Raw genomic sequence first — 12,955 nt, 5'->3', positions numbered from 1 at the left:
GAAAGAAAAAACATCATACACGCAAGTCAAGGCATGGCACATAGGAATTCGCAATGTAATGAAACACGTCTGAAGGATTACCTGCTGCCACATGGAAGGAGGAAAGTGGAAATGTAAAATTCGGCCCGGAAACGTCAAAGGAAATATTTTTCAAGTTGGGTTATGTGCTTCTGTTCGGATACATATTGGGGAGCTTACGCAACGACGGCGGTAGTGAAAACGTCGGAAAAAAAAATTGTCAATCGCGTCTATTTGTCCCTCCTTGTCAAATGTAAGACTCCTGGAGTTGAATTCTTATGGACTTTATCCACCTTCAAAAAGAGAAAGGATAATTCGTCGTCGTATGTTCACGTCCTCTGCGAAACGTAGCATTAGGAGGTTTCACGTCGTAGTCCTGCCGTGGACATCATAAACACCTACTAAAAAGCGTGATTCACGTCTAGAGCTGTTGTTTTGCCCATAAAGCCAATCGTCTTTTGACGTTGTCGTCGTGATTGCTTAAGCTCCCCTATTATTAGCGGGAGAACAACTCCATGTCTTACCGAATCTAACCTTCCAATGACCTTTCGTGAAACGACTTGCACATTGGCTGAGGCCAAAGCAACAGCAGTATCGGCCATTACTTCCGCCTTCACAGATCCCAGACCACCGGTAGCACTGGCCTGAAAATAGAACAGTAAACGTCGTTGACTATCAATGGCTATCGACACTGTAAAATTATTTGAACGCTACCAAACCCATTACCCTTAGATTTAGTGACCAATAACAGACAGCCCAGAATTGTCAAAATACCTTGATGAAACAATCAAGAACTGTGTCCAATAACTCAGTTACTTTTCCAATATTTCCCCAGATTGTAGCTTGAACTGAAGGATACATGGTCTATGACAACAAAACAATAATCATCAATGTTACAGTTACATGTAACTCCCTTTTGTGAACAGAAGAGTGGTCATATAAGTGAAAGTTGTTTAGCACTTCTAACGACGATGCTGTTTGTGCAGCACAGGGTGCCTTTCATTTTGAAGCCTGTATGCGATAAAATTGAAAAAACAACTACTCTGCACTTCTCTGTAAAGGATAAAACTTGCCGACATACCCCCTTCTCTTTCACAGTCAGATTGATCAGTTCTTCCAGAATGCGTGTCATTTTTATTTTCTGTGGATCATCGCCGGGGAACCTGCAAAACCTAAAGGAAATACTTCTGTGTGATTCCACCTGAATGTCAACAAAATCCGAAGTCAAAAATGAAATTAACAGAGACGTTTCCTGAGGTTGAAACAATCTCCGCTCACTTTGAAAAATACTTGCACCAACCTTGCAAGATTTGGCAACCACGGAGCCATGTATTCCAGACATAAATGTTTCAGTTCAAAATCTGATTTCACAAAACCAGCGATGCACTCCTCCAGGAACTGAAATCATGAAACGAGGAACAAATTAACTACTTTCAATTCAGAGTAATTTGAAAAACTTAATACGCGGCTTAAAGTGTACAGAAGTTTCGGCTTAAAGTGAACAGAAGTTTAAAGGAATAATTTTATTTTACTTAGCGGAGGGAGGGGGGGGGGGGGGGGGGGGGCAAAAACAATACTTCCCTTACATTCCTGGAATTTCATCATTTAACTTTGCGCCAGGACGTTTTTGTTTCTTCAGAAACTTGAGAACCATTTACGTGGTAAAAAGGTTAATAATTAAACCCGATGAATGGCAATCAAGAAACTATCAGTGATCAGAGTAAATGAGTTGTGACAAAACTCTTCTTGTCTAACCTCCAGAGTAAGCTGCGGTTCTTTTGCTGCAAGTTTTTCACTGATCCCAACAATAAAGAGCGTGTTATTAGCAGGGATACACAGACCTGAAATTAAGAAACATATTATGAGTTCCAAAGAAATGATGCTAATTTAAGAGTAAAACACAGCAAAATATCAATTAACATCCATAACACTGTCAAAATTCGTCCGAAGAGAAAGAAAGATTTGTCATTTTTGAATACATTAGGTTTGATACAACGAGGTGCTTGCACGGCTGGGGTTGTCTGCATTTAACTTCGAACGTAGTATTAAACAATTAAACTCCACGTATCTCCATTCCACAAGCAATCACTCTCCCCAAATACCAAGGACAGTTTTCCGAGTCAAAGTTTTATATTTTCAGCGAGGCATAAGCAATCACTGACCGTACACGATCACCAAAACTTGGTATTGTGGTTGATTACCGGAGTTTTAGCTGCATTAATATCCTAACCTGTTCCCTCCAATAGCCTTTCTTCATTCGACATTTTAGAATACGTAAGGTTTGTTACAAGGGTGTGCTTGCACGGCTGGGGTTGTCTGCATTTAACTTCGAATGTAGTATTAAACAATTAAACTCCATGTATCTCCATTCCACAAGCAATCACTCTCCCCAAATACCAAGGACAGTTTTCCGAGTCAAAGTTTTATATTTTCAGCGAGGCATAAGCAATCACTGACCGTACACGATCACCAAAACTTGGTATTGTGGTTGATTACCGGAGTTTTAGCTGCATTAATATCCTAACCTGTTCCCTCCAATATCCTTTCTTCATTCGACATTTTAGAATATATAAGGTTTGTTACAAGGGTGTGCTTGCATGGCTGGGGTTGTCTGTATTTAACTACGAACGCAGTATTAAACAATTAAACCCCATGTATCTCCATTCCACAAGCAATCACTCTCCCCAAATACTAAAGACAATTTTCTAAGTCAAAGTTTTATATTTGTAGTGAGCCATAAGCAATCACTGACCGTACACGATCACCGAAACTTGGTATTGTGGTTGATTACCGGAGTTTTAGCTGCATTAATATTCTTACCTGTTCCCTCCAAAAGCCTTTCTTCAATTTTAAGATTGAATGACTTGGTGACTGAACACAAGAGATTGTAGGCAGCCAAGCGCAAACTTGGATCTGAAGTACCAAGGTTAAGCAAAGCCTGCAAAAAAGACAGGACATGATCTTACTCTGAAGACGACGACGAGCGTACAAAGAAAAACATTTAGGCAGAATTTAAAGTGATACAACTTCGGGCGGATTTGTGAGGCACACGCATGCTACGAAGTCTTCGTGCAGACACAAAAACCTACGTTTTTGCAAAATAAAACAATGTATCAAAACTAAAAAAAAGGAGAGCATTTCTTTTGCGTTCAGTTAGCTCCTTCAGTACGATCGTTTCTTACCATGTTGAGTAACGTTCCCGGGACATCCTTTGGTTTAATCTTTTTGCTCGCAGCTGTGGATGAATCCTAAAACAAAGATAAAACTTTGTTGTAAGCTCCTCACATGTTGGGTTTTCTGTGACTTTTGGTCACACTTTGTGCATCTGTTGGTCTTTAATGGTCATTTTTAATGAAAGAAAGTCGTTACATCTAAAGACCTAAATGAGTAGTAATCAAGGATTAAAGAGGGCTATGACGTCGATACAAGCTTACTGGTTGGGAGAGCTGCCATCTTGTTTTGACGTGAGTAACAGCTTGAACAAGTTGCTCACTTTCGTTGCACATCAAAAGAATCCCTGGGCCGACATTGGCTAGTTTGAGTAAGCAAAGATTCTCATCTTCAACAGTCGCCTGCAAAACAATAATACAGCCATGATAAAAACGAACCATAACTTTTTACATACAACGATAGCAAGGGAGCTATCAATCAATGACAATACGCACTACTAACCATTGTCCTGTTTTACAAGGAGACCATGCAACTTTGTACTGAACCGATACATTATTTGTTCTACAAACTGCACATGTGCCATTAAGTGGGGAGGCCTTTCTACTCATTTCTGACGGCCTCCTATTGTCTTCTTGGATTTGAGTTATCACGTATAATCCTGATTTCTTCTTCTTTGTGTATGGCAAAGTAAATAAATATATAAATAATCAAGATGCCTAGAACCATACGTGCCAAACGTGCACTGAAACACGGATAATTATTTCTCCAGGCACTTCAAAGGATACGAATAGCAGTTTGGATAAACACTGCAATTTACAAAAACGTACCCCCTTTACTTCTGAAGCATAGTAAACATCATTCAGGGTGCTGGAATAGCCCAATACTCTGTGCCTTTCTGGTGTCATGATTTGAACTGACGTGGGACCAATCTACAGAAACAATAAAGCATGTTTGACAATTTAACCTTAAACAGAATGTCAGCTCAACCACAACCTCCTCTTTTTTCATTTCCCAATATAACAGCTTGTTCTGGGTGCTTCGTTAAGCCCCGGCGATCTCTTTTACTTGTTTGTTCGGACATCAACAGAGAATAATGGAGAATTACCTTAACAAGAACATTGCTTCGCGTTGACACCCTAAAGGCTTGGAATACCTGTTAAACCAGATCATATGCAATGTAAATCAACATAACTAGCGCAAAAAGACCTTTACATTTGGACTGTGAAAGCAACAAAAACAAAGTTTGTCAGTTTCACTTTGCAATGATGTGCAAACAGATAGTAGCACTACTAAAGCAAAACCACTGGTCATAGCATTCCATCCACATTTTCAAAAGTAAGGAGTGGAAGGATAAATCGCACACAGCTCATCAAAACCCACGAGTAGGAAGGTAATACTTATTATGGTGCGGTTTTAAATAGACCACTTCACAGTTGCGCATTGAGTTTCCTGGCCTTGAGTGGAAGCAGGACTGGAAGTGACCTTCCTTTGATAAAAGAAAAAAAACTTTAATGCCTTTCAAAAATCATGTTCTTGGGCATATGAATAGGACTCAGGTTTCTATCAAAACAAGTTCACCGCCACGTCCGCATCCACGCAAAGGCAGGTACATTGGCTCGTTATCTACATGACTGACATTCTCACACCAGAAGAAGACTTTCGTTGGCGAGGAAGAAAAGGAATCGCAGCATGGACCTAAACTCAATCTGTTGCAGTCGATTACACAATGAAACAAACATCATCATCGCTTACCTTCAAATCCTCTTCGAGGGATAAAGTAGAGCTTGGTAGTTTGAGTTCACAGGGACTTATATACTCATGCAACTTACTTAAAGACTCACAAATGCGTACCACTGAGCGGCCCTAACAAGTGAGAAAAAGGTTTGCAGTTTATGACGCTTCATCATTAATAACATCTGATACATGAGCTAATGAAGAAACAACTGTCAAGCTTCAAGATTTCTAGTGCAGTGCTAATAAAAAAAAGCGTTTCAAACACAAAACAATAAAGTTTTTCTTGGAGAAAATGACACGAGGAGCTAATCCAATACACAATGTATGCATCAAGCCGCGTTTGTTCAAACATTGGATAGCGCTATCCACCGGATAAATCACTATCCAGCGGATGGAGTAATTGGCTTCCCTAATACTTATACGCATGGATAGTGATTTATCCGGTGGATAGCGCTATCCAACATTTGAACAGCCGGGGCCAGATGACTTCCTAAAATAAACATCAACCATTCCCTCACACCCTTCACACTGAAAATATGGTTCAGGTGCACTCAAACAAAACCAAACAGCCTTTCCTCTTAAAGGGGTTAAGTCTCGAGGATAATGCTGTTTTAGGCCAATTCTGTGTTGAAGTAATATTACTTAGTGCCTTTGCCCATACACAAAATACTCCTGAAGAGTTACGAAAAAGAAATGAAACAAATTTCAACTGGAAGCGCTAACCCTAATATTTTTTTTTGGAGTGATTTTTGATGGCACAGCGTTAAAGCTGAAAACGTTTGGCCCATTTTTTTCAAGTTTCAATCCATGTTCATCCTTGCCATCTGTTACAAAAGATGACAGGAAACAGTTTCAATACCTAGAGATAATCTTAAATAACAAAACTGGACACTTATTTTTCGAATTCAACTGATACGAAAAGAGTTTTAGGTTTTTAAGAAGATAGTGAATAGCTTGACATAGCCCCTTAACTGCGCTTTTCACAAACATGCGAATTCTGAAGTTCAAAAGCCAACTGACGGTTGTGTTTTTCGCTTCCGTCAATCATCTTAACGGACCTCTTAGGAAACAAAACTTTACATCAGCGCGTTCAATAGTTCATGGTCTGTGATTTGTGATTGGTGGCTTTGGATCCGTTTTGCGTTTCAGGGTTCGTTGCTTATGATCGTAATTATGATTGACGGCAGTGAAAAACAGTTGTGAAGACGGCTTTTGAGCTTTAGAGTTCGCATGTTTATGAAACGCGCAGTAAGTAAATAACAGACTGTCGTCAGCGTTACTATCTTTTGTTTCTGCCTAACCCAAGTACAACGACGAAATCATTCCACCAAAGGGCAACCAGTGGAACCTCGATATAACGAACCTCTATATAACGAAGTCCTCGGTACAACAAAAGATATTCTTCGCCTCAGTAATAGAAAAATATATGGAAAAGAACCTCCATTTAAAGAAACGTCGTTACAGCAAACATATTTAGCCAGTGCCTTGGCCTTCTTTATATCGGGGTTCTACTGCATTTCAACACTACGTACAAATAAAAATGGTTTGTAAGCTACCTTAAGAGGGGCCAAATGCCGCTCATTGTACTTTGCGTATTGTCTTAACGAGCCGCTACAGTTGTATAAGTAAGCTGCCGTCAGAGTTTTCTCTGCACCATTAGGAACCACTCTCAAGATCTTTTGAACTGTAGTAGGCTGTAAGGAAATAAAATCAGTCAGATTTGTGGACGAGCCGAGGAACCCAGGTTCGACCAAGTGCAGGATCTTATTACAGCTTTGTGTTTTTCAGTATTATTATATTGCAATCAGTGCCCTCACTTTGTATATTATGCCCCCAAAGACTGTCGCCGACAACCCGCTAAGTGAAAAGCTGTCGACGTTTAATGAAAAATCTCAAAACTTATTTGGTTTATGCAAAATTCTTAGAAAGGCTGGCAAATGGAGCTTCAAACTTACACTAAATCTGTTCTCTAATGTGGTGTGAGTAAAGTCCACTACTAATTCCCAAGGTCCTTCAATGCAGCTTTCCAGTGTCAACAGGGCGTGATAGATAAGTAGTTCATCACTTATCTGGTCACTTCTGCATGAATAGAAAAAGCATTTTTATCAACAATTCAAGCCCTAGCATTATCATCCATATTATCTACAATATTCCTTAAACATTGCTTCGTTTTTTTAAAAAAAAAAAAACATGAAGACACCTTATCTTTGGAAAAATGCGCATATCTCAAATCTAAAAGTCGACGCTCGGAGTACAAAATCAATAAAATGGTTAGTGCTTTGTTTTTATAGTGGAAATGGACTTGGTGTTCTGGCTAGTTTACCTACAGGCAGCCCACTCAAATAATCAAGAACGAATAACACAAAAAAGCACAACAGCATTAACAACCTCAACTGGCAGAAGCCAATAGCTATTTACAAGCATGGATGAGGATTTGGGACCTGGGACGACCGAGAACCAAATCCAGGTAGTGGTTTAAGGTAGTGGTAGGATTGGGGCACTCGAACCCAGGACAGCCCGATTGCGAGTCCCAGGCGCCGACCGCTCAGCCATAACAGTGTTTTACAGAAAAAAATAGTGGCAAAGCGGGTTACAATCAAGGTACGTTGATTCCACATAAATTGGCTTGTTGGAACTTAATAGGCCACTTAGGAACTTGAAATTCGATCTTGACGTCTGTGCAAAAAAGTCTCACGAAAATAAGGAACTATTAGACAAAACAATATGCTAAATGCAGGAAAGACGCAGGGAAAAGTTGCAAAGAAATTTCCTATTACAGATAACTTTCCCTGTGATTTAAATCTGTAAAAGAAGGACACTGAGAGCCACATAAACAAGAAATGATGTTAGTGTAAGTAAAATCTGACTTCGATTATTGTACATGAAGATTTCAAAATTGGTAAGACACTACCTGAATCGTCTGGCAACATAGTAAAACACAGGATTTCCTGCTTTTGATTTTCCACCCTTGAATGAAAAAATAACAACGATAACCTGATTAGCTTGAATAAGCCATTTCTCTTGGTTATTTAACTATCTGTTCCATCATCACAAGAAGGCACAAGAGCACGTTTGTTAATTAAAAACTGGTATAAAAATACCCAGTCTCAGGGGAGTGAAAATAAAATGTGCCTGTTTGGCAGGTTGATTCCCCGAGTGACAGAATCCAACTAACCTGATAAAACACATTCAAACTTTTAATGGACTGTAGCTCGTCCCGACTCTCCTCAGCATGTCGAGCCATAAACTCTTCATATCGTGCTCCATCTTGCCACCGTCTAAAGATAGAAAAAAAAAAAAAAACAACTTGCTTGGTCCCCCTCTCTTGCAAGACAACAACGTTTTCTTAAGATTGAACTAGTTACGAGTCAATATAATAGTTGGCGCAATGTTTTAGGCTTGTTTCTTTTCTTGTAAAACGTCACGATTTGTTCAGCGTCACAAGCCTTGACGGCTTACAAACCCAACTTTACTGTATTTATGAAAGGTTAAAACCTACGCGAGAGAAAAATGATTTTTCTGCTGATCAGGCGGTCCAAGATGAGCAAGCAGAGTAGACATTTTCTCAAAGGGTCTTCTACCAAACGTCTTGAATTCACTGAAAACACAAACGTATAAGCAACGCAAGCGTTATTCTTTAGGGTTAGAGTTATGTCTACCATGGTGATATCTTACTACAACGTAAGCTTAAAGCAGCATGAACCAAAGGCTAGGCTTTCTAGGGAAAATTGACTTTAAGATAGCGACGTTTTTTCGAGGGCGGGCACCGTCTTTTCAAGTGCGTTTTCACAGCTATTTGTTACCACAGCTATTCTGGCGTAGAACTGTATATGAATAAATAAATAACGATTTAGCGGTAACATATCCACTAGGTGGCTCTTCGTCTACCTAATTCCTGGTTGAATTGGAATTTGAAAATGTTGTTTTATGAGGAGAGGGGAAACCGGAGTACCCGGAGAAAAACTCTCGGAGCAAGAGAGAGAACCATATGTAGTCGTGATTCCTCTCCTTACATGTTATTGTCAGTCATTTATTTTGCATTTAATTATTTACTTGTTTGTTTTGGTCGTGTCTAGTTCTGCCTGGGTTTCGCTATCTGACCAAAGTATAATTTCTAGCTAATTTCAAATAATCAAGGTTTTGTAACTTAACATAGCTGTCACAGCATACTCAAAAGATTCATCAGAGAATTTTTTAAGAAGAAATAGAATTCAGTACAAGTTTTGTTCATCTCGTTTCCCAATTGCAGTGTTGTAGCATCAGGGTAAATTATCTTCATCACTAACCTCTTAGTGGCTAAGTATGTACCAATCTTTTCCTGGTGATCCCACAAGAGTCTGTGGAGACTTAACACACTGCTATCGCTGATATAAGAATAACTGGTGCTATCTTCGTCTCTCTTTGAAGGACACTTAGATGAAATAGTGCTAAAGAAACTGCAAAAGAACATACCAAGTAACCCGACAAAATCACACACAACTATAAAATCTCTAGTTGCTAAACATTCTGTTTAACTATGACAATAGATGGATCGAAACGCACCTATTACTGATTACGAGTCTTCATAGCCAATAACATCACGGCTTAACTGACAGACAACCAATAACATCACGACGTAATTGACCAATCAGATCAATAACCAGAGTATAATACCATCAACTGACGTGCTACAACTCCCTTTGACTCTGAAGATGACTACCGCACAGGTTGTCGAAACGTCAGTCACTGTCAACAACAACAGTCCTATTCAGGACTACGTTCACCCGGACGATCAAACTCAACCTACTTTTGAAATGACTCCTGGGTTCAAACCTTTCACAAAAAGGAAAACGTTTGCAGGTTACAAAGAGCAAATTATTGTCCTAAATAAAGTTTCATGATAAACGGTTTGAACCCGCTAGACATGTCAAAAGGAGGCTCATCTCCGGTTTAATATCATTTATTACTCACAGCTGACGTAAGACAAAGAAAACAAAACATCCTTAACAATGAATCTAACCCTGACGGTAGTCCATAAAACAAAGAAAACCAATAAAATTATATTACACCGGAGATGACCCCAAAAGTAAGTGCAAGTGCTAGTCAAGAGCTTTCTTACTCTCTCGCCTTTTCAAAGTTCGCTTGTAGAAAACCATTGAATGCCTCCATGTGTTTTTCTTTCGAGAAAAGAACGTGATTTGCCAAGTTTTGGAGAATCTGAAAGCAAAATACATGATTGGTTTTTACATATATAGGATGATGATGCCACCGATTTAATGCACCTTTTCATTGTTCTGTGGTCACTGAAGTGGAACAGTGGGTGATAAGAGTTAGCATAAAATGGCAGTCAATTAATGCTTAAGTTAATCATAATAAGAAAAATTGACCTGTAACTTTTAGGCTGGCAAAGAAAAGTTTCAAGGTTTATTAAACAAAAAAGGCACTTTCATACGATGCAGTTTGGTCGTAAAAGTGTTGGGAAATATTTCCTTTCCTCAAAAAGTTTCATAATTCTTGAGATTTTTCCATTCTAAAATTGCTAGAGAGTTAAGCACCCCGTTTACGTACAAACGTACGTCAAACGGCAAACGCGAATTTGTACCTCGTGACAAAGTTTCCTCTTTAGTTCGTTATTTCTTCATCTAAATAGTAGTTCATGAAATTTTTTATCCATAAGAATTGTTTTGAGCTGTTTTCATCTGCTTATTTTCTATTTTGAGACATTTTCAACTTGAATCTGTCGTTTGCCGTATACGTGAAGCTTACACTCTCTACTGTTAATCAACGAATGGAAACAACTCGCGCAGACGCTACCTTGGAGAGCAGCATTAGTCCTCTCCTGAGTTCCTCCGAGGGAATTTGATCAATAATACCTGTGACATGAGGCGAAGCTGAAGGAGAAAAGGATATTGTAGCTAATCAAATGCAAAATTGTCAGAACTGTTAAACAACATGAAGCAAACTGGTTAATGTGAAGGACAACTAACAACATAAAATAACTTATTTCAAGGATAATGGTTAAATGCTGTACTTTACAAACCTAAATTATTTAATTAAAAACCGACTTTTCAATGCCCTTTTATACGAGTCAATATTTGATAATTCCCTTGTTTTACTCTCCAAAGAATTCTTCAGTGTTAGAGTTTTATAGCAGCTGAACTTGCGAAGTAGCTCTGTCTTGGGAAGACGTGTCTCAAACGTAAGCTTTCTTCGAATATTGTAACTGAAGACGTACTTTTAAAAAAAAAATTATGGATAGTCTCGGAAGTAGTTTCATAAAGGGATTTATGAGCGAATAATGCTAAATTTACTTCGTAGAGATTGTTTAACGAGAACCAATTCGCATTAGCTAGCACCTTGTCGCTGGGAGTGTGCCAGTCTAAACCAAAAATAATTCTGGCAGCACGTACATGATTCTGCTTCTAAACTGTACGTTGAACCTAATGCTAATAAGCAAAAGCTACTGTTATCGTTCATTAGCATAAGGTTTCGCTCCTGTCAAGTACGATGTTTTGTCTTATTCTTACGTTGGTGGATAATAAACAGTGTGCACAGATTAGAGAGCTTTAGAGTCGAGGACGACTAGGAGAACGACATTTAATTTTACGTTTTCTCGCTATTCTCTTAAAATAGACACCCCGGAAAGCTTCATTGTACATTTTTTCACCACAAATGTTAGTACGCTTATATTCGTTGAAGGAGGTGAAGCCCTCTCCAGATCGCTAAATGATAAAATTCCTAACATTTGATGTCTTGGTTTCGCCACTAAGACATTTTCACTAAAACTCGTAGCAGAATGACGAGTGCTATCACGTTTTCCCGCCAATATGACGTTGGTTCGCGCACGCGCGCACTACTTAGTATTGAGAAAATCTCGTTCTCGTTGTCGTCCTCGTCTTAGAAGGTCACTATTACTACCGCTTTTAAGACATGTCTAGTACTAAGCGTAGAGGGAGGGGATGATGATGAAACGTTTAACACAAAAAATAATTAATCGTAACTATAAACTTACTTATGGCCGGATTGATGAACCTCAGAAAGAATGCGCTGCCTACTGCCTCTAAACTGTGCTTTGGGAATCGTTGGTGAACAACCTAAAACACCAAACATTAGTCTTGTGGGTAAAAAGCTTTGGGTAGGGGAACTAAATAACAATCTTCAGATTGTAGCTTGATGAGCGCTCCTCGAATTCAAATAATTTAGCAAGAGGTCACTTCCCTTAAAGGGTTTTGGAGATTGGATCCTCTTTAAAACTAAGCGAGCTTTTCTCTTAAATCTCATTAAGATGACCTCATCATTTGAGAAGCTATATCAAATTAACACGCAAATATCCAGGCATCTCGATGTCGGTATCTTAAAACGACGGGTACACCTCCTCGTCGCTTTCTTTGAATTCTAGAATCATAACTGATAGGTCCAAAGGAAAATGTTCTTTCCATAAAAAGGGGAATTTTAGTCAAAACATAAACGCTTCTCGGGAATGTCCGAAACTGAGCCTTCAGGGAAAGAGCTTCAAGTCCATTAGCATACCTCCTTCAAACATTTGCACAGACTCCGTAATTGAACTGGGAAGCTGAAAAAGCCAAATAAAACAAAAAAGCATCATTGCAAACCCTTCAAGAGAGGGTGAGCCATTATTCGACAAAACTGAAATACATGCTAAGTATCAGAGTGAGCTACCGTAATTTGGCTGATCCTTTAGCCTTACTATGGCATAAGTATTAGGGTACATTACAGCCCCTACCTATGGGGTTATGCTGAAGGTACAGTCAAGTGGTATTCAATCTATCTGTACCAAGAGACAGTTAACCATCCTATGGTGTGACCATTCGATATTAAACTACATGTAGTTACCTATCACTTCTCCAAACTTTTCGTTTGTATTTGTATTGATTCAGGAAATACAGTGCTCGTCGTTCTCGACGTCGGACGAGCAGCTTTAAACCAGCAAGATGTTCAGAATTGACAGCTATTTTAAGTTAAGTAGAACCTTAACAAATCTAACACAAACTGTAAAGGAGCACCATTAGGTAATACGAACGACCTTAGGTGG

General features: G+C 39.1%; 1 protein-coding gene across 1 annotated transcript in view; it reads right to left on the bottom strand.

Moving 5' to 3' along the window:
- Positions 1-12,955, bottom strand: part of LOC140951515 (neurofibromin-like) — a 54,706-nt gene that overhangs the window by 13,941 nt on the left and 27,810 nt on the right. The window contains exons 38-58 of the mRNA XM_073400773.1: positions 12,433-12,475; positions 11,915-11,996; positions 10,717-10,793; positions 10,022-10,119; positions 9,210-9,359; positions 8,423-8,521; positions 8,099-8,201; positions 7,835-7,890; positions 6,879-7,002; positions 6,480-6,617; positions 4,942-5,052; positions 4,295-4,342; positions 4,017-4,118; positions 3,453-3,590; positions 3,201-3,266; positions 2,839-2,956; positions 1,774-1,859; positions 1,319-1,416; positions 1,100-1,190; positions 793-882; positions 543-662 (exon numbers count right to left, since the gene is read on the bottom strand). Coding sequence (XP_073256874.1) covers positions 543-662; positions 793-882; positions 1,100-1,190; positions 1,319-1,416; positions 1,774-1,859; positions 2,839-2,956; positions 3,201-3,266; positions 3,453-3,590; positions 4,017-4,118; positions 4,295-4,342; positions 4,942-5,052; positions 6,480-6,617; positions 6,879-7,002; positions 7,835-7,890; positions 8,099-8,201; positions 8,423-8,521; positions 9,210-9,359; positions 10,022-10,119; positions 10,717-10,793; positions 11,915-11,996; positions 12,433-12,475 — 2,038 coding nt within the window. The remainder of the gene's footprint in view (positions 1-542; positions 663-792; positions 883-1,099; positions 1,191-1,318; positions 1,417-1,773; positions 1,860-2,838; positions 2,957-3,200; positions 3,267-3,452; positions 3,591-4,016; positions 4,119-4,294; positions 4,343-4,941; positions 5,053-6,479; positions 6,618-6,878; positions 7,003-7,834; positions 7,891-8,098; positions 8,202-8,422; positions 8,522-9,209; positions 9,360-10,021; positions 10,120-10,716; positions 10,794-11,914; positions 11,997-12,432; positions 12,476-12,955) is intronic.

Source organism: Porites lutea, chromosome 11 (genome assembly GCF_958299795.1).
Source record: "Porites lutea chromosome 11, jaPorLute2.1, whole genome shotgun sequence".
Classification (NCBI taxonomy): domain Eukaryota; kingdom Metazoa; phylum Cnidaria; class Anthozoa; order Scleractinia; family Poritidae; genus Porites; species Porites lutea.
Note: the sequence above shows the minus strand (reverse complement) of the source record. Positions and strands in the feature narration are given on the sequence as shown.